The sequence below is a fragment of the Ambystoma mexicanum genome, chromosome 13, assembly GCF_040938575.1.
Source record: "Ambystoma mexicanum isolate Mex_15411 chromosome 13, UKY_AmexF1_1, whole genome shotgun sequence".
In the NCBI taxonomy this organism is placed as follows: Eukaryota; Metazoa; Chordata; class Amphibia; order Caudata; family Ambystomatidae; genus Ambystoma; species Ambystoma mexicanum.
In genome coordinates, this window is record NC_090938.1 from 215,994,151 (window position 1) to 216,016,467 (window position 22,317).

General features: G+C 44.8%; 1 protein-coding gene across 1 annotated transcript in view; it reads left to right on the forward strand.

Annotated features, from left to right (window-relative positions):
• MYBPH (myosin binding protein H) overlaps positions 1 to 22,317 on the forward strand; it is a 223,562-nt gene that overhangs the window by 191,166 nt on the left and 10,079 nt on the right. Inside the window, exons 8-9 of the mRNA XM_069633675.1 lie at positions 12,580 to 12,716; positions 20,360 to 20,546. Coding sequence (XP_069489776.1) covers positions 12,580 to 12,716; positions 20,360 to 20,546 — 324 coding nt within the window. The remainder of the gene's footprint in view (positions 1 to 12,579; positions 12,717 to 20,359; positions 20,547 to 22,317) is intronic.

Genomic DNA, 22,317 nt, shown 5'->3' on the forward strand with positions numbered 1-22,317 from the left:
AATATTTTGTTACACTAACTTACTTGAATGGCTGGTGGCAGTGGTTCCTTTGTACTCCCTTTTGTGCAGGCAACTTCACTGGCCTTTGTTTGTAGGCATGCCTGACCGAAACCAGTTCTAACTGGGCGGGTGGCTCTCCTAGAGGACGACCGCCTCCCCCCCTGTCTGATTGACAGCTGTAGTGCTGTGAAGAAATGGGACTTCGCATAAAAGACAAAGGATTTTTAGGACTACAGGCAGAGTCAAGCACTTGAACATCATATCCGATGAAGAGAACGCGCAGAGATGCCAGCAGCACCCTCCGGGACCGCAGAAGCGCCAGTGAAGCCTTGCAGCTGTGCTGACACTGTTTTCATTTTGACAGGAAGCTCCGTGCAGGAAGACTTCCTCCCTTGGGCTGGTGGGACCAACTAGTCATTTTGGCTCATTCCCCGACTTGCTGTGACTTTCCTAGGCAGCAGAATCCCAATGCCCGGGACCCCTAACTATTATCGAGTGCATCTTCTTGCAGAGATCGAATCCGGCCTAAACTTCGTGGGCACCTCCAAGGACTTCAAGAAGCAGGAATTCTTTGTCCAGAGTCCCTTCACCAGTGTCTAGGACCATTGCAAGGCTGGAGACCCAAGTGGCACAGAAAGAGAAGTTGGAAGACAGGCCTTCTCGCGCTGTGCCCCAGCCTACTGGAACACAATCCCATTTGCAATCAGGACTGCTGCAGTGCTCTTGCACTTCAAGAAGGAGTTCCAGACCCTGCTCTTCCAGGAATACATAGGGGCTACTCCGAGGCCTATTTGTACCTCGGAGTATATTTATATATGCATGTAGGTGTGTACTCCTATGTATGTATGTACATATGCATGTAGGTATGTATGCTACCCCTGCAAAATTAAATGCCACCTCCCCTTTTAATGACCTTTATAAACCCCCAATTACTTGCACAGTTCTCTGCTACTTCCTAGCTTGGGTTTCCCTATATACAACCATATCCAAAAAACAAATAGGTCCTCAATAAGATCAGACAACACCGGACTTGTGCTTGAGAGTGTCCCTGTCTAACATTTCTGTTTTTGCGTGTTCTATGTTCATTCAGCCCCCAGTTTAAAAAAAATAATATTTTATTGCCGAAAATCTTTGGCTCAAAAAACGTAGACTTTTTTATGTGGGGGGGAGGGGTACCCCATAACCCTCCCTCCCCTATTTTGTATTCCATTTTCCCTAACCCTTAACCTTTATATGCCCATACACTCCCCAACCCCCAATATATTTAGACTGGTTTTTTTAAGCCAAAATCTTTCGGCAAAAAACTGATCGGAAAAAAAAACTGCCTACGAATGAACGTCGTACCGATTTTGACTCTTCACTCGGAGGATAATTCGCAGTTCATCTGTGCTCATTTCCCCAAACATAGGCGATTCTGCCCAATGTCATCATCGCTCAGAGTGTTAAAGCCCACGTCCTTATGAATATAGAAATGCCGGTACAAACGAAGACACACGCTCGATAGCTCAGCGGCAACGTGCTCGCCTTGGAAGCAAGACGACACGGAGCAACACAGGTTCCATCCCCGGGTCCGCGCTTAGAAACCTCTGGGTATTAAGCGCGTAATAAATAACCTATCATATCATTTCATACACACATGGTCCCCTCCCTCTTTGGCTCGCCTGCTTGTGGCTGATCCAGCCTGCACAGACACCTGGCAAGGAGAGGTTCTGGGGAATAGCTAATATTGGCTTCTGGGTCATGACTAATAGTGCCTGGCTGCACATGGAAGCACAGCATGTCTTCCTGCAGAAAATCCTTCTCTGGTATATCATATCAAAGGCCACCTTCTGCAGTTTAGATTTCAGCCTAATGCATTCATTGATTTGAACGAGAGACCCGAGTCTGTCCCCCTGAAGCTTCCATTAGCCCTGTTGGTCCCACCATAACAAATGTTCCGGGAACAGTGACATCTTGTTTAGATTGTCTCATTGACAATACTTGTACATGGCGCCACCATTGTCCTTGCTTCTTGGGGCAAAAGCATTGAGCAAAGATGTATTGATCGTGAAACGGAAGCGATATTTAATTATTTGACGTGGCACTGGTCACCGCTAGGCTCCTCGCTTCCATGGAGCACTGCTTTGAGCGCTCCAGGGAATCATTCTCTCATGTGATTAAGCTGTAACCGTAGTAGGGTGAAATGTTGGCAGTCTCAGCTACTCCAGCGCAGCCTGGCCCCAAATCAATCACTTTGGACACTTTCACTCTATTAAGCACCTTTCTCTTGTGTAAGTCTCGCAGGGGCTGCAGCCTCAGGGCACTCTAGGCGAAAGTAAACTGATGGTCCTGAGCGGAAAACAAAAATCACACCCTGGTTTCCCGCCTGATTCCCCCACTGTGGTGTAGTCTGGCCCAGATAATAAACATGTGGCCCGAGTTCTGAGTAAAGGAGATTATTTATAATTTAGCATGCTCATGTGGACCAGACCAATATTTCAGCTTGTCTAGGCTAGTGTAAATATCTAAACGTCACAGATCAACAACCGCTCCCTTCCATTGGCTCAGACCATGAAGGGATAGGAGCCCAAACATCTCTCAGTTTGACTACTATACTTCCAGGACACTGAATAAGGGAACTATGCAATACGGGCAACTGTCTGTAGTCATTGTTTGAGAAGGGCGTGCACCTTTTTGTTGCATGTTATGTGAGCAAAGATTTGAAATGTACAAAAAAGCAAACGGTTTTTGCATGTCTATCAAGGAAACATTATAGAAATAAAATAATCAGTTTGAAAAAAAGGGTTTTAATTTGTTATTTAATTGGTTGTGCAATGAAACAATGCGATTGCTAAGAGGAGGCTTTCAAACCTATTGCACCCATTGCACTGTAAATCACTCTAACATTCGTCTCGGGAGGACAGCTCACGGCCAACTGACGACGTGGAGCAACACAGGTTCGAGACCCTGGTACGTGCTTAGAAACCTCTGGGTATTAAGCACGTTTAAATAACCAATTTTAATTATAATTATTCGTACATACTAGGAATTGCAACAGGCAAACAGGTGGACGTCACTCCATCAAAGTGAGTTCCAATAGATCTGTAACATTTTAAACATTGAATGCGGTTGTCAGCAAAATCAGCTCTTTAATTTCCATTGACACTTTTCAATAGCCCTCGTTTTGCTCAATAGCTTCAATGTGGCTTGCAGGCAATTACTAGCCGTTATTGCATGCTATTATGGTGAATAAGGCTAACTTAAGGCGTTTGGCAGTAAAATAATCTTTCTTTTGGAATTCTACATCTTGGAAAATACCCCTGCCATTATGAAACATCTGTCATGGACAATTCTATTTTGCCTAGAGCTTGATAGACTTGCAATGGCTGGGTGTTTCTATCAGGGAACACCTTTAGACTTAACATCTAATGGGGCCCAGGCACCCTCAGATTGCGGCCCGGGGATTCCGTTGATAACATCTGAAATTGCTGATAAATGGACGTTTCTCAAGTGAGTTTTACTCTGTCCTATTTAGGGAAAGATCCCAGAGCGATTGTCAGTGAAGACTTCAGAGGTGAGTGCAGGATGAGAGCAGTCTCACAAACCGCCTTGCACGATAGCCACTGTAAACTGGAGTTAACCTTCACATCCGGAAGAGTGAAGTAAGTAATTGGTGTATTAACTGGGCGAGACTGGTTTAAGAACACTTTCTCTGCTCTGGTGAGCCTGTGTGCATCCTTTGGTCCTGGCATGGCACTTCCTGGCACCTTGATGGAGTCAGAACCTAATGTTATGGCGGGATAAGAAGATTACAACATAGGAGATTTCGTTGGATTCGAATTCAATCGTGGTAATCGTAATAGCTAAGATGTGGGAAGTCGGGTGGGAAGTTGTGGGGGCGGAGGGGTTTACCCCGCATATATTTGCAGCCTAATGTAAACAAATGAGAAATACGTTTTGACGAATTCGAATTCGACGAAATAACCTCGACCAAATCACATAGAAACGTTATTGCTGCAAAAAAATATACACCTTCGACTTCAAGTTTTCCAAAAAAGAAAGCAGTGGCCTGTACCTGCCCCAGTTCTCCACTCTGAACTCTGCACCCGTAGTAACAGGATGTTGAACAAATATTGGTCCACAGCAAAATGTACTTCATGTTTAGGTATGTCACCAAATGCTTCCTGATTATGTCTCCATGGCCTGCCCTTACTGGATGGACAGCTAAAGTGCTTCTGAAAAAGGATACCCTGAGATCTGGGCACGGAACCCCAGTCGGGCCAACACCGCCTTTCATCCTCTTGAGGTCGAGAAAACGAGAGCCATGTCTGGCCAATGATACCATCAATTATGACAGCACTTAGAAGTGGTCCCTCTGCATGAAGTACTATGTAAATGATCACATGATTACTATTGGTACCCCGGCATTACTCAGCTCGCCTCCACCCGCATACCTACTGCAACTATGTAGAGACAGCCTCGAAAGGCACTACCTCTGTGGCGTCTGTACCCTTCAGGGCACTTCTGGTCGAAATTCCAAGCTAATCAACACAATAGATAAACATACAATCATTCAAAGGCTGTCCAGAGGTGCCCCTCTTTCCCTCCAATTCTTAAACAGTGAATTCACAGGGGCCTTCTTACTCAGGCTGTTGGGTTCTCTAGGAATTAGCACTGACTCAACTTGTTGGTGTCCAAGTGATATGATATGATAGGTTATTTATAACGCACGGACCGGGGATCGAACCTGTGTTGCTCCGTGTCATCTTGTTTCCAAGGCGAGCCGTTGGTCCTGAGCTATCCTCCTGAGACTCCCATCAAGGTGTCGCTGTGGAGCATCAAAGAGCTAAGCCGTTGACATGTAGCAGTGAATTTAAACCATGGAAATAAAGGTGGAGCCACAAAGCGCATTTACATGGAATCCGACTAATACACTGGGTTGACTCCACCAGCCTCAATCTCCAGATTATATTTCCAGTATTGCCGCTCAGGCATCTGCTTACTCGCTGAATAAAAATATCTCCCCAGATGGGTTCTCTACACTCTTCCTTCTGGCATATCAGCACCAGGAAGCCATTTTGGTAGCAGAACCTTCTACCAATGAAAAAATACAACAGAAGCACATAATTACGTTTTACGGTGCGAGAAACTCATTATCGCAGAATAGTGCCCACCTTCGATTTATCGCATGAGGTGAAGCTGCTGTCAACAAGTTAGGGGATTACGCTAAGCAATAATGACACATCCCAAGATCTATAAGACTATTAGCGCTTTGTAGTAAAATATAATTGTGAATGCAAGACTGGCTTTTAGGCTACTGCTGAAGTTCGAATTAGAGATTATTGACTGCATTGTGATTAGTTTAGAGGAGGTTAATTATTCCTGCCAAATGGCAATAGGGTGTGAATGCCTAGAGTCCAAGTTCTTTAATTTATGGTTTTCAGTGTTGGGATAAACTAACAAAGATTCCAAACTACTCCATTAACAAAGGAAATAATTGGCCAATCAGAAACGTTTGACAACTTGCCAAGCAAACATACCCACTGGTTTTGGGGAGTGGCCACAAGGATTTCTTACACTAGAGAAGTGGAAAATAAACCATCCAATAATGCCACAGATTGGTGGACTCACTTTGTTAGCCTCCATTAATGGGCTACCTCCATTAGACTACCAGGCAAAACCTTCAGAGCCTAATCTCTGGAGGGGCCTCCATTTCTTTTCTATGAACTCTGACACCCCAATCGATCATAAAGCCATTGATCCTATGAAGCCTGCCACATATGAAGCCTACGTTTCATAATATGTACCCCAGTGATCGACTATTTCAGTGGCCCTGCTTTACATGGGCTAACATGCCAGGCTCCTGGACCTGTAACCGATGGACCTGCTGCCAACGAACACTGGCTTGACCACTTCATTAGTACCCGGGATGTGCAGCTGAGCCCATCAGATGGCCGAGCATGTACATTGACTGCTGCTGTTGACCACAGTCCGGGCCAGCCTTCTGGCTCGGCGCACCTACCATGCTTGGTCTCATGGTGCTGCTCACCTTTCACAGCCTCCACTTTGAGGTCGTGTTGCCCTCGTCATTTTATGATTCCATGAAAATCAAAGAGGGACTTCGACTTTAAAAAAAAAATATATATATATATGTTTATAACTTTTATAGTACAATAGATGCCATAACCAGTATAGTGATGATTTACACAACAGTAAAGTCATTCAGACATTAGAACCAATATAAAGAAAAGAAAAAAATAGAAACACATAATATATTGAACCGACCATCACTAAATTAATTTTTAAAAGTAACTCACTCTAATCAATTCTATATAATTATAGCAAGAAAAACTATTTTAACATGTCCAAGTTACAGCATAGTGCAGCTCAGTGAATCCAACTTCACATGGCAAACACAAATACAACAAAAAAATTAAAAGCACATCGTTGCGTTCTGCTACTCCACAATCAAGAGCATGGGCCTCATTATGAACCTGGCGATAGGGGGTTAACAGCGCCGGTAGAGCTGCCGGCGCCGTTAACCCCGCCCACCGCCTTATTCTGAGGTCCGCTCACTGGACCCGCTAAGGACGTCTGGTTTTACCAGACGTCCTTAGAGGGTCCCGCAAGTGGCCCAGCATGCTAACAACGTTGTTAGCATGCGCCCCATTCCCAATGAGCCCTATGGGGCTCATGTGGGAATGGGGATGTACCGTGTCCGGGTTCCCTGCATGGGGAAATACCGGGCCCTCCAAGGTCGGAAGGGCCCGGTATTTCCCAGTGGAGTAACTTGGCTGAAAATGTTGGGGGGGACCCGACATCTGAAGAAAAGGTGCCCCAGCCAAATGAATGAGGACAAAATGGTGTGCCATGAAAGTTGGGAGGGGACAAACACCCCTGTCCCCCCCTCTAAAATGACACCCATGGTATTTCCCCATTCAGGGAACACGGACCCGGACCCGAGTTTGGGGGTAGCCATGCCCTTCTTAATATGCACCCCGGTGATGGATTAGTTCAGTGGCCCTCCCTGTGGCGCTGCTTGACCTGGCTAATATGGCAGGCTCCTGGACCTGTAACCGATGGACCTGCTGCCAACGAACACTGGCTTGACCACTTCATTAGTACCCGGGATGTGCTGCTGAGCCCATCAGATGGCCGAGCATGTACATTGCTCGGCTATGGCTACGGCTACCCCTAAACTCGTAATGAGGCCCCACGACCCGTCATGACCATAGAAACATATGAGGCTAACCATACAGTTCATTAAATGTTGACGAAATATCATCATATAGACGAGAATCCTATTTCTTGTTATACATGACTTTCTCGTAACGAGAGAGGATGAGTAAATCATTTAGCCAGGCATCTTACTGAGGCTTTTTCCTGGTTTATATAAGCATACGATTATTTTGACGGTGCTCTCATATTCCTTTCCTTGAGGGCCTTCTTTGGCTAGTTTTAATACATCTCCTGTGAAAAGCCAACCAATCACGTAGAGCTTGGAGCACTGTCATAGTTCATAGTATGGCTATTTTAGCAGACAGCCCTGGTGCCTGGCTGCTAATAGTTTTATAGTGCAAGGGAGCGGGCGACACAGCTAATTTAGAGGCGATTGACTATTTTGAATGCTTTGGAAGACGTTATGTGATGCAATTATGCACCACTAGCCAATCAGAATCTGCCTCTGACAACTCATGATACTGAAGATGCTCATTAAGGTGTCACTATCTTGTACACTTACATTGCCAAGCTATTACATATGGAAAATACAATGTTAACGAGTAATATTCTTTAATGATTACTCCACCGGGGCATTATCATGACTTATTTTACCCTTTACCCATCTAAGCGGTTCAACGTTTTGGCTCGGGACCTCTAGCTTCGGAACCCGTCCCTTCTCTCATAGAAAAGCTGTATAGGACGTTAATGAACAAGTTCTTGACTAATAAGGGCACAGTCAAATGATTTCCAGGCAGATAATCTATGCAGGATTGTGCACTCTCAGTGGCTACTATTGCTGCTGTAAATAACCCTGTCTCTACTGTAAACTGGAACTCAGAAGTCTTTGGACTATATTGCTGCCAGCGAGCCACCTCCAATGCTCTGAGGCGCCCTCCTCGAAGCAGTACCAGAGCAATTCAGTGCCTTCTGATGTGAGAAGCAATGTCTTGGCTTCAGAGAGCAGTGGGAGCTGTGACCTCACGATTTTGGTAGGATCAGGAACTTCTGGCAGCCACAGGCAGCCTCCCTCTCTATACGAGGACACTGAAATGATATATATTCCTTCGACTTCAATCATAAAAAACAATACAGAACAAAAATCATTATGTATAGTATTTATATTCACAGAAAGCAAATAGGTAACGCAAACCCATCATTCTAGAAAAAAAGACAACTTTATGATATGATAGGTTATTTATAATGCTTAATACCCAGAGGTTTCTAAGCGCGAACCCAGGGATCAAACCTGTGGTGCCCTGTCTCGAGCACGGTGCCCCTGAGCTATCCTCCCGAGACGCCTACACACAGCACATACGTCGACTGGGATCAGGCTGTTGGATTGCTGTGTTCTGTGAAAGAAACAAAAGATAACAGATCGCTTAGCCAAAGGTATGGCTTCTCCATGGAAGACGGACTGTCGATAGGACTCACGCGCAGCTGCGTCTCTACACCACATACATATGGGCAGGGGGAAAAATGAGCCCCCAACTTTTTGTACATTTGAACAGAATAGTAAAGAGAGAGGTGAGAATTGTACATTAAATTGTTATATAGTTAATCTTTTTTTTGTTACACGCTTAACACTGGAGACCAGTCTCTAAGCACCGGAGCAGGATTCAAACCTGTGTTGCGCTGCGTTGTCTTGCTTCCAAAGGTGTTGCCCCTGAGCTAACCTCCCAGCCCTGTTTTGCATATAGTACGTCTGACCTGAAATTCACCAATGTGCTAAACACTTTGGAGTGGAACGATTCTCCTAAGAGAAAATTTAAGTAGCCAAGAAATGTTGTGGGTCATCGATTTCCATTGATTGCTTTCTTGTCATCGATTTCCATTGATTGCTTTCTTTTTTTCTCAGAGAATCTCCATAACTCGGAGGGGCTACACCCAGGTGTGATTATAGAGGTCACTGTACCCATGGACTTAGTATCCCACTCACTAACCCACACACGTCCAACACATGTCTCAGGTTTCTTGTATTCCCATGCAGAGGACATGTGACCTACATGTGAGTGTTGGTTCACTCTTTTTCGGGGTGGGGCCAAGAGCGATCAAATTGCAAAGATAATCTAAAAGCAGTGGGATAGAATGGTACCCAGAAGAAGTCCTTCTGGTTGGGAGGGATTTGAACAAGCCTTTCATCCATAGTTTTCTTGTATTCTCATTTGTTAAATCCAAGTAAACCTTTAGATGTATCATCAAATTTGATCATGCCCATGGGAGCACTGAATTCGACATTCTTTTAAAACTTTTTTTTTATCAGGCAGCGCAGTGTTGGTTGGAACGAGTCCCGGAGTCGTTCCTCGTTAGCACTTATGCAGATTCAAATGGATTGTGGCAGTGCCCGCGCTTCGATTTCCTATTTGGGCCTTCATTGTAATGCGCGGCCACGCTGAATGGATGCACATTAATCGCAGGCATTAGAGGATAGTACAGCCAATTCTAATAAAAGGGCATTTTGCTTTCAGAACACGAGAGCCGGCGTCCACTCATGTCCTACCCTTGGGCCAGTTCTGCTCTTTTAACTTCGATTTCCTTTTAAAGGATTTTGACTAAGCCAGATTAGTCTCCTGCATAGCTGGGGCCTTTCAGCTCTGTTTCTTTTTTGCCACACTGTGTGATTATATTTTTTCCCTGGACTTCATTTGTTGGGCTTCTTTGAGTCTCCCTCTGTTTCCACTTGGTTGTTCCCTGATTGAAGCCTTATCGCCAAAAATGAATGCTCGAACCATGTAAACACAGCATGAAGACGTCCTCTCCAGACAATGTGCAATGTCTGAGCTGGTTTTATTCTAAATGATCTCTTTACATATAAAATTCATTTTTCGAGCGCTTCTCCAATTGTGACTTTTTTTTGGTTTTGTACCTGTTGATAGGGTCGAAATATAGGCCCTCATTCTGACTCAGGCGTTAAGGGGTTTACGGCGCCGTAAACGGCGCCGACCCTTAACGCCTGATTACAAGGTTACCTTTGCGGGATGGCTTTTAACGGCTGCTTTTTTGCAGCCGTTAAAATCCATGCCGCAAAGGTACCTTGGCGATAATTACGGCACCGTAATTTACGGTGCCGTAATTATCGCTTTTCCCCATTCCCATTATGCCCTATGGGGCGAAAATGGGAATGGGGGAGGGTAAAATGGGAAATGGGGATTTACCGCCCCACTCACCTTGGAATGGGGCGGTAAATCCGCCAACCACCATGGCGTAAACTTAGTTTACGCCATGGTGGTAAGGGTACGACCCAGGCGGTAACTTACCGCCTGGGTCGTAATGAGGGCCATAGTGTTGACCATCATATTCAAAACTATTACATTTCATACCAAGCGGCCGATGTCCAGAGAGGGAGGTGCGATCATTCGAGAGAACCGGCCAGAGGTCCTACACAAACAGACAGCAGATAAACCACTGTAAAAGGCAGGATGCAAGCAGATGGCAATAGTTTACACTTCGTGCAGTTACTTTACAACACGAACTTGAGAACTTGTCAGTCTTGTAGAAGTCAACAGATCACACAAGTAGAGGGAAGTAAGACAGTGCACAGTGTTTGCCATCCCCTATGCACATGTGGGAAAAAGTCCACTTGCAAAGTTATTTTATTTTTATGATAAACTTTTTAGCCATATCTAGGAGTGGGGGCACTGCATCCTTCAGCCCATCTTTAATTTATAATGGATGAGCTCAGAGAATGCAACCCCCAACTACCCGTGGCATGTTTCCTTTGTGTCAGGGGTTGTGACTGGTTTTCCTGTTTGTTACCTGCTATCTGTTCCAGCACAGGCAGTTGGAAGTATGTAGCCTGGGTGGTGGGAGCCAGTGGGCTCGCTGGGCTTCCTTGTCTTGTGACTCCTATTGAGCCTATGTACCTGATGATATCTGATCGAAGAAGTAACAGATAAAGAAACTTAAAGAACTTACCTGCTGCCTCCAGAGAGCTTACCTTTGTAACATCCGGCCACCTTGTCGCCAATGGTCTGGGGAAAGAGAGGATCTCCACGTACCCCTAATTTGCATATGCAGAATGGCTTTTGCTGGAGGACAGGCAATTGGGAGGCAATGCAAATTAAGGAACACCAGCAAACGTAGGTAGAGTGTGCTGATTAACAAAAAGTAGCAAAAAACTTGCTCTGTTTCACCATGTAGATTTGTCTCAGAAAGCTTTGCATTCTTTGACAACTCTCCACAAAGATGTGTGAATTGAAATGTCATTGCACTTCGAACCACAACTTGCTCACTGTTCGCGTGGAACTCTTTGTGAATATCAATGTACACATGTGGGTGTCAGAGTAAATTACTGCAGCTGCAGTTTACGACCGGGCCACTGAAAGTTTATGAATCGGGTGCTAGGTTTGGTGCATTGTACCAGTAACCTGGCAGAATAACACACCACATCAATATCACAATCAACATACAGTTTCACAGGCTATTTGTCAGTAGAGTAGCCAAGTGAGTTAAGTGCCCACCTCTGACAAGTCAGGGAAATCTGAAGTGATTGGCTTAAGCTCGACGGGTGCAGGAAGGAAAGAACCATGCAACAGGCCTTCTCTGCCTATGCCCTTGATGTCAGGAACCTCTTTCCAAGGCCAATACATTGAGTACCATTACACTATGTTATAATTTAGCTGAATTGTGAAGCGGTCTTGCGTAGAACACCAGCGTTATATGGGCATCCCACCCCAGCTCCACATGCTGGATTTTAAACTCAATAAAAAAGTTCAAAGAAACTTCTCCACACTGCAAGAATTGTACACCCTGGTGAAGCACTAGTAATAGACGAAACATGGCTTGGACGTTTCTTTCTTTACAAGATGCACCAAGCACCTTTTAATTTAAATGAAGCTATCATGTGATCTACTGTCAATATATTATTATGCACTGTTATTGTCCAGGTGCACAGCCGACTAATTGGTGACCCTTGCTTTTGCGACCTACATATACGTTGCCTGGCTACTTATAAACACGTTCCTTAAAACCACCAAAATCGTATAAGCCTGGGTTCGAGAAGGAGTGGACCTTCTATTACTCTGAAGGACTAGAACTGGTCCCCCAAAGACCGACCAGTCTTGTTATGCCACAGGGACCCAAATAGGATGATGGTTTTATGGTATTCTGTTTTATCGAGGCACATCCAGTGTGTATTTATGTATGTAGGTTGACTGTTGTTATGCTGCACTTTTTTATGGCGATGCCAAAATAAAAGTATTTGTGGTTGATCATGATGGGTATGGACAACAGCACAACCATGCATGCTGCAGAGAGTTAATTTGCCATTCAATGTAAAAACCTACTGATTTCAGACAAACTGCAATTATTAATGCAATATGCATCACTGAAATGTACTGGACCAGACTCACCCATGTTCATGTTCCTTTGTGCGTTTTGTAGGTGTGGTGTTCAAGCCGGCAGAGTTCCCAGAGAAGAATTTCTCAGAAGCTCCCAAATTCACCCAGGCATTGAGCAACAGGACGACTACGACCGGCTACAGCACAAAGTTGTTCTGCTCCGTCCGCGGAAGCCCTAAGGTGAGAAGAACCAAACATTATTTCTAATTGTTCTCAATGTTGGTATGAATATGAGATTTAGTTGCCGCTTCTACAGACCTTGCGCCAAAGGTGTCCCCAGCCCCAGCTGCATTATCTTACTGCATAATACTATTTGTCGTTGATGCACTCTCCCCGTCTCTGGCTACTCGAGGTGCTGAATATACAATGGCCCTATTTGGGGATATGTGTGTGACAGAGGGCCTTGACTAACTAGGACACTGTCAGGAGGGTGGGCAAGTAGCCCATGTGCCGCCCTAAATTAGACAATGTTGAGTCCAGAGGAGGAACAGTGGGATCCCAAGATCCCCTTCACCGAGTCCCCACTTGAAGGCAGGGAGAAACACAAAGTGCAACCTCCCACCCCATTTACACTAGGTCTGCTCGGGGAACCTTAGTGGAGCTAATGGAATTACTAACCAGGCTCAAAACCACTAGACAAGAAATATATATATTGCCTTTAAGAGAAATCATTTGCAGGCACTCAGCAGATGTATTGAAGAATTTGATGACGCTGCAAGTTGAATAAAGCCAAAACAAAGTCATTTTATAGGTGTAGAAAGACACAGAATTTTAATTTTCAATTTTACAGCTCAGGGAGGCTTGTCAAAGAGAAAGGGAATTTTATATTCTTACCAGAGACTTTCTTGACTTCTAGTTTACATACTGGGGAGATCAGGGATCCAAGCTCAGGGCAAGCAGTGCAGTCAGCACCACGGATTGTTAGAGTAAAAAGAAACATCCAAGCTGGTGACGGACACTGATAGAGATGAGTTCCAGTCCCATTTCAATTGACCTAAACCAGGTCAAATTAGCCAATCGGGTGAAGTTCATCCCAGGATCACACAAGTCCATACACTCACTCATAGTCCTACCCTGGGCAGCAGAGATCACAGTATGTAAGCCAGACAGCTACATCAGACAGGGTCGTCATTGGAGAGAGGGAGTCTACTTGCAAAGGAGCTTCGGACAGGAGTTTGAAGGAGGGAGGACACATTTCAAGAAGGGAGGAGACATTTCAAGGTGCGAATAGGGGAGCGTGGAGAAAAGAGCTTGCCCTTTGCTAAGGTGGGATTTCCCTACCTAACTGAAACTAAGAATAGTCTGTGACATGAAGTACAAAGTCAATGGGACACATTACGAGTGTGCCGGTCCGGTAACAATGGAGGCGGTAAGCCTACTGGCACCGTAGTTGCCAGACTGGCACACTCATAGGTCTGGGGGCGGACGGGCAGGTGCCGTCCCTTCCCCGCCAGGTCAGACCTGGGGGGCGGGTGCCCTGTGGGCGGGTGCCATCCCGCACCCGCCAGGTCAGACCTGGAGGTCAGGATGGCACCCGCCCGTGCACTTTGACGGAAGCACCAGCACTGTTGAGCACAGTGCCAGTGCTTTTGTCCTCCCCATTCCCTTTGAGTCCTATGGGACTCGAATGGGAATGGGGAGTTACTTTTTCCGGCACCTTGGCTTCCGGGACCACTGGGGCTGTAATGCCCCGCTAATCCCCCAAAGCCAGGCATAGGAAGAAAACACAACTCCGGCGGCAGCCATGCTGTTTTTACCGGCACGGCTACCGCTGCGGCCGTAATAATAATTTAGCATTTATATAGCGCTACGAACCCTCAGGTATCTGAACTCTGCTTATTAGTACCCACAGTGTGTGGTGTTCATTTATCGACCTCGGAAGGATGAAAGGCTGAGTTTGGCCCTGCCGGGATTTGAACCTGCATCAGCAGATTCTGCATGGATGTAAAAGCGAGGGCTCTACTCGCTGTGCTATCGGACCGGCTGCCCACTATTTGTCTGTGTCCAAAACCTAGGCTTGTCCTCACATCGAGCAGGGATGTCAGCTTCAAATGAAAAGTGTTCACCTCTAGGTGCAGAGCTTCTTCCAGCTCTGGGTTGGAAAGGGGGTTCTCCCTTCGCCAGGATTATAGATGGTTCTCCTTAGAATTCACAATAACTGTTCAGAGCGTCTTCCAGCTCCTGGCCTGCGATAGGGTTCCCTTCATGATGCTTCAAGACAGTCACAATGTAAAAAGGGGTACCCTTCTCCAAACTTTCAAGTCTTTCAGTGTTTTCAATGTTCAATTACCTGGGATACGTCCCAGCTCAAATTCTTTTTACTTGAAACAACAAAACTTCCAATATCTTTGATTGCCGGTTTGTTGTAACACAAAACTTGTCCTCAGTCTAGGCGCAGTTGTTGGATGGCACGGTTCACCCATTACAGGTCACACAACCGATACACATTATTTGGTGCTCCTCATCAGTTCCTTTAAGCAAAGGGTGCCAATGCTTCCATCCTACAGTGGAGCCTGGTTCACTTCAGTGCCAGATTAAAGGACTTCTCTTATCCCAATTTCTCATGTAGTTCCTCCATAAGTGGTTGGTCATTTTCATCTGTTATGGTTATTCCTTGACCCACTAGATTTGTATCAATATTCATTTTAAACTTTCTTTCAGGCTGGTCACTGTTTTGCATTACAATTCATTCGTGGCTTTGGACCATGTTTGATCTTAAAGTTCAATGGGCCTCATTACGAGTATGGAGGTAGCCATGCCGCTTTTAGCGTCATTGCTACCCCGATACCGGTACCGGGTCCAGGTTCCTGGAATGGTGAATTACCAGCCCATTCCGACCTTGGAGGGCCTGGTAATTCCCTTTCCCGGGACCCAGTACATCCCCATTCCCATTTCAGCCCCCATAGGGCTCAATGGGAATGGGGAGGATGCTAACAACGGGCCCGTTAATGACAGGCCCGTTGTTAGCATCCTGGTCTGCTAGCGCGTCCCGCTTAGGACGCCTGGTTTTACCAGACGTACTTAGCGGGACCCGCGAGCAGACCGCGTAATAAGGTGGTAGGGGGTTAACGGAGCCGGCAGCTCTACCAGCGCCATTAACCCTCTACCGCCTGGGTCGTAATGAGGCCCAATGTCTTTCAAACACATTCGTCACCTCAACTTTCTTCCTTGTTGAGTTTTCAATCTTTTAGGTCGGTATTAAAAAATGACTTAAAGTTTGACAATTCACACAGGCTTTACCGTCCCCTCGCCGTGGGTGGCCCCCCTTCTCATGGCAAACTCGCTGTAGTATGCTTATCACTCTAGCAGTTCAGCCTGGGCCTCCGTGTTTGCCTCACACCGTATCCTCCTTCCGCTCCCTCAGCTCTGCACTCTCTGGTACTCCTGCAAACCTCTCGCCTCCGTGTACGCCACCGATTGTGGCTCCAGCTCTCCCAGCTGGCTTCAGCCACTCCTACTCCTCCTTCATGGGTTGTGGGGATTTTAATGTCCCCACCAGACTGATTGGTCTTCTCACAACTAGACTGCTCACTGTCATTGCGAACCCCTTTCCATGTTGTTGTTCGTGTTGTCCTCTTCCTCGCCTGAGAACCAAAGTGGTGTGCGGTGTTCTTCTTCGTTTCAGTACCAAAATGGTGGCGGTGTGTGTAAATGACAATCAGAAAATAGAGACAGGATTGGTAACAGCCTATAAAGGCCTGGGGGATATTTGATTCCCTATGAAAGGGTGCCTCATCCCACTCTCCAAGTCTCCTTCACCCAGGTGATCCTCCCTCACATATCCACCCCCAGGGTCTGGATCCAAAAGAGATGGCCTTTCTCTGGCCCCCTGGGAGGTGGATATATTGGGGAAAGAGGTGAGGATGCCCTCGGATTCCTCACAGCAGATATAGTTAACTAGCGAGATGGGCATGTATATATAGAGAGACTGATAGACAAATGTATTAGTGTCAGTAAAAAGATAGATAGATAGATAGATAGATAGATAGATAGATAGATAGATAGATAGATACATGGCTAGATTGGCATATCGGTACATTGATCGATTGCTAGATGGATTCATGGTTAGATGCATAGATAGCTAGATAGATGGCTAGATAGATGGCTAGATTGGTAGATGGGTAGATTGATAGTTCACTAGCTGGATGCATGGGTAGCTGCATAGATAGATAGATAGATAGATAGATAGATAGATAGATAGATAGATAGATAGATAGATAGATAGATAGATAGATAGATAGATAGATAGGTGGCGAGATTGGTAGATAGGTGGCGAGATTGGTAGATAGGTGGCTAGATTGATAGATTGATAGATTGATAGATGGATACATGGGTAGATGGAGAGATAGAGAGATTGATGAAAGCTATATAGATAGATATACAGACAGATGGATTGATGGATAGAGAAACAAATAGACAGAGATACACAGTCAGATTGACAACGTTAGATAGCTTGATAGACGATAAATAGATTGCTAGGACAGGCAAATATCTAGTTAAATGCACATTTAACATATTTTCAAACCTCAATTAAGTGATCAGGATAATAGTGCAATCTTTTGCAAGGATGCAAAACGCTTCCTCACGCTGAATGCAAAACAGCTTTCCACTGGCAGAGGATTTTACCTCTGGGGCGACTGCTGCTGCCCAGGGATTTCTAGTGAAAGCGAGTTCTCAAGGTGAAATAGTAGTGTGTTCCACCTCAAGGCAGCAGCATCCCCACCCTCAACCCAAAAGACTCCTTCATCTCAGCGCTATCCTTTCATCTGACAAGTGCAGCACTTGGACTCCTCAGGCTGAAGTGCTGTATAATCTTCAATGATCCTGCCAAGTTATGAGGACATCCACACTGAGTGCGGACAAGAACAATGCACGCACCATGAATTTTAGTGGACTTATTTGCATATTTTAGTCTTTCTGTACAACCGACTGGACTTCACTGCTGGTGAATCCAAACACAGCCCAGATGGCTTACCCCAGAGCCTTCCTGGCACTTATCCTAGGTAAGAAAGATTTTCCATGTAATCATATCTGGCATCACAAAATCCATTGTTTTCTCACTTTGCCGAATGGGAAGCCCTTGTTTTTTTTAAATGCCCAAATAAAAGACTTCATTTGTTGCTCTGCTCTCCGTCACATGGTGCTGCTAAACCCAGCAGCAGTGCAGCAGCCAATTCAACTAGCGCCTACCCCAGGGTTCTTCAACCTTTGGCTCTCATGATGTGCTGGATTACAACTCCCATCAGCGCTAGACAGCACAGTCATAATAAAAACAGATGGAGAGCCACAAGTTGAAGATCCCTGGTCTTCCCTATCAGCGCACCACACAGTACAATGCTAGAGAGGATACCTTAGCAACGGGGCAGATAGTGGTGCTATACAACATGTTTAAAAGGAGTGCATCCCTAGCTTTGGCCCTGATATGACTAAACGGTGACAGTGTCCAACCTTTTTAAGAAATACTAACATCCCTGCAGTTTTAGTGGTCAATTGAAATTGTTTATGGGGCCAGTAGAACAGCCTGAGAAAATGCTGAAAGCACTGCAGTTGCTGGGATAGAGAAGACGGTGCTGACCTTCCTGTTTCTAGAGTCACAAGCTATACCTCCCTGATGATGCCCCATGCGGCCCAAACATGTCTAAGGTTGCTTCCGATTTTGTGCAGAGGGGATGTGCTTCGTTGGTGGTTATACAGGCTGAAAAAAGAAAAAAGTAAGTCTACCCAAAGCTATTACCAGTAGTTATAACAAATTCAAAGCGCTTGCATCCAGCTATTATGGCTAATCCGTCCATATCTGGCTGAAGAAAACCGAGCAATGATTGTGGTTGCTATTATAAACTCTAAACTGGATTACTCTAACAGCTTACTGATAGGGACCTCACAGACTAATATCAAAAAACTTCAGGTTACACAGAACGGCTCTGTACCGAAGCTTGGAGGAGCTTACACTGGCTTCCAAGTCTGGCAGAGGCTTCAATATAAGGGCCTAGTCATAGTTAATAAGTGCCTCCATGATGAGGCTCCATCTTACCTGACAGCAGAATTGAAAAGAAGCCAATCAGATGTGTCTTATGCTCTAATAACACTACTCGATTGAGCCAACCACACATCCTCCTCAAGAAAATTGGTGCAGCCAGTTTCTACTCCTGGGCCTCAGCTTAGTGAAACACACTCCCCAAGTTTCTCATTGACAGTGACTCGACTGCTCTGTTTAAAAAACATCGGACAACGTTTCTTTTTTGATGAAGAACCTGGTTAAACTACTGACAAAATATATCTTGCTTTTCTCTACCCAGGATTCCCCCCTTTATGTTTTTCTTTGTGAGCGCCCTGTGGCCGCCGGGTTCGTGGCGCTATAGAAAAGCGCAGATAGATAGATATATATCATCAGTGTTACAAAGTCATCGTAAGTGACACAGACATAATAAGGGATAAATCATGTGCGAGCTGTGCCCAGAGTCCAAGGTTATACCACCCAGATGAGGCTGAAGCATGTCTGGGTCGCCAATGGTCTCTGGAAGAAAGCATGTAATCTTGCAGGCCAGTCAGCTGTTTCTGGATAAGAACAGGACTGGTTTACACAGGACCTTTCCCAATGTTATAATGGTGTATGAGGCTGAAAAACCATAGAACGGAAGGTTGCCAAGTCTTTTAATTAATTCAAATCTTCACCACCCATCTCATTGTTGCAAAGTAGTGATAAGCAGCCCAGCTATGACCAGCTTTGACCGGCAACATTCATTTTGACATGCGCTTGCATACATGTCCTGCCTCCTCCAGAAGGGACTATCTTTAACATGATGGCATTTCAACAATGAGAAATCATGTTGACATTACCTCATGCATGTGTGACATTGATCTATAGAAATCTGAGAGTTAGAAATACCATATATTTTTAATATGGACTCTCTACACAGTAACAACATGGAAGTTAGATATATTTGTGCCTAGAGACAACCTACTTATAATAAGAGTGTAAAGGGTACTTTATGTACAAAGAAGGTGTAGGCCCTGAACATGATTTCCAATTAATAGCGGATTGTATAGATTCTAGAAGGCTTTTGCATGTTAAATTCAGGTAGAACAGGCTTCTCTTGGAAACACATGTACTAAAGTAGAAACTGGAGGCTTCTGGGAAATGGGCTTTCTGTCTTGGCTTGGATGAACATTTACAGTTCTTGCTTTTATGTCCACTGTATCGCGCTATCACTGTAGATTCTGGGTAATGCATTTCCTGAATGTTGCAGGAATTAGGATAGGGCTGCACTGGCATGCAATTTCGAAGCAACTTCATTACGGAGGGCCATGGCCAACCTTTGGCTCTCGAGATGTTTTCGACTACAACTACCATCAGCACTAGCTAGCACAGTCAACGGTGAGGGATCATGGGAGTTCTTGTCCAAATCACCTGGAGATTTCAGATTTTCCATTTCCCATACCATGCTAAATGCTTGGTATGGGAAATGGAAATATTTGAAATTGACACATTGAAGATCATCATTTTATTAGCGCTAATCTTTAGGGCTGTGTTTTCATATTTTATAGTTGTGCCTGGCTGACATTGCAAAACTAAACAGGATGTTGAGTGATTTATAAAGACCCTAGTTAGATTTTCTCCTAAAAGAAGGAGAACTTCAAAGGGAATATTCTTTAAAGGGCTATTTCAATATCATGTATTACGTATCTCTGATGTGTATATGTGTCCAGGTGATTTTATGTCCTTTTATGCAAACTAGTCCGCTAGAAGGATGCATTGATTGATTGAGTCCGGCAATGGTTTTGTTTTAGATTTCTACTTCTTAAAACTTTACATTCCTTTTCAGCCCAAAATTATTTGGATGAAGAACCAGATGGAGATCAGAGAAGACCCCAAGTATAGAGCGCTCACCAACCAGGGCGTGTGCTCTCTGGAGATCCGCAAGCCCTGCCCCTTCGATGGGGGGGTCTACTCCTGCAAAGCTGTGAACGACCTGGGGGAAGCCGTAGTGGACTGCAGACTTGACGTGAAAGGTAGGCAGCATTATTTGTTCAAAATGGAAAACGTGAAACCCGAGTTCGCATCAGAAACAACAAGCGCATTATTTGGATCCATTTGATTTTGCAGTTTTTTTTTAATGGTGGTAGCAAAAAGTCTGGCCACTGCATTCCCATAGTTTTATTTGCAGGCGGTGAGTACCTTGCATACCAGGTACTTCGCAGACCTGCCTAAACCTCACTTCCCCAGCTATACTTTTCAAATGAGCCCCCGTTTGGGTGGTAAACCTTGAATGCTGAGGCCAAGGTTTTACCTCCAGCATTAAATAATCATCAGAAAGTCCTGCAACACTCTACTTATTCAGATATAAAAAGATGTTCACCTTCGCAATGTTCATTACATTTACCTCACTTTTTTTTTTTGGGGCTTTTACAACACCTCATTATACCTACTAAAAAGTTATATTAAATATCCCAAATACTAAAGTGCGGAGCGCGACTCATCGTGTGGATCGTGGGAGCGCATAACCCGGTGCCTCATCATCAGAGAATAGATGTGTTTTGAAGCCTTGCTTGAGAGCTGTAAGTCATGGAAGAGGCCTGTTGGCAAGAGGAAATTGCTTAGCTGGTTATGGTGTGCAGGAACTGGGTCTACAAACTATCTGCCTCCTTTGCCCATTGATCTTGAGTGGGAGTTGTTTAACACATAGTGGTTGTCCAGTTGGAGGGATATGCTTGCCATGGGTATTATACATTTAGAATTGAGCTACTGTAAGCAATTTGTAGCCTTCAGATCAGTCAAATTAGTACTCAGGGAGTAGGGATCGTGTCAAAGTATATGGCAGTGGTCTGCAACCTTTGCATCTCCAGATATTTTGGAAAATTGATTGATTGATTTATTTATTTATAGAGCGCTAACTCACCTGTCCCTGCCAGCATAGTCAATGGTGAGGGATCATGGGAGTTGTAGTTCAAAACATCTGGAGAGTCACATGTTGCAGACACCTGATATGGCATTGTCCGGTCTGAGGCTGGATGTTCTTTATACCATCCAGCTTTCTTCATGACAGAAGTAGCCAATGGTAAATGTTACATGTTATCCTTCCTTCCTTGGGTTTTCTGATATATGTGTTGTCCTCTCTCAATACCTTTTCGTGCTGCAACGTTGAGTTTGGAAATGTCTTGTTTTAGAGTCCAGTCCAAGGCCACATAGCTAAAAAAAAGAAATTGAAACGATATAGGTATATAACAGCTCAGAGCCTTCCTCTGACAGTCACTGCTTAGTGCCGAAGATCAACAAAGAGGTGTTGATTTAAGATTCTGGTCGGGCCCATAGCTCATTTTTGATATTCATCCTCGTTAATCGATGACTTGAGGTGAGTTGTATGAATAGTAAGAGTAAGTTTCCACAATAAAACCTCTAACCATGGGTGTAGTCAATTACATTGTTTCAGAATCAGTTTATTCTGCATGAAACTGACAATGCTGGTAGCTACGTACGCAGATTGAGGCTGGACCTACTGACAACATTAAGAAGGTGGCATCACACTACAAACTATTGTAGTTCACTCTCGACAGCAATATCCAGGGCTCCAGTTCAATGTGTTTCTGGACCAAGATAGGTTGGATGCAACAAACTAAACATCAGGAATAAAGTCCCTATTGAAATGAGTAACTCATTTTTTTTAATGATATGATATCATGCTTTTTGTCCACACAGAAAAGAAACCTGAAAAGCTCAAATAATCCATGTGTTTTATTGTTTGAGGAAATGATCACACAATCTCAGTTTTTGTTTTAATTTTGG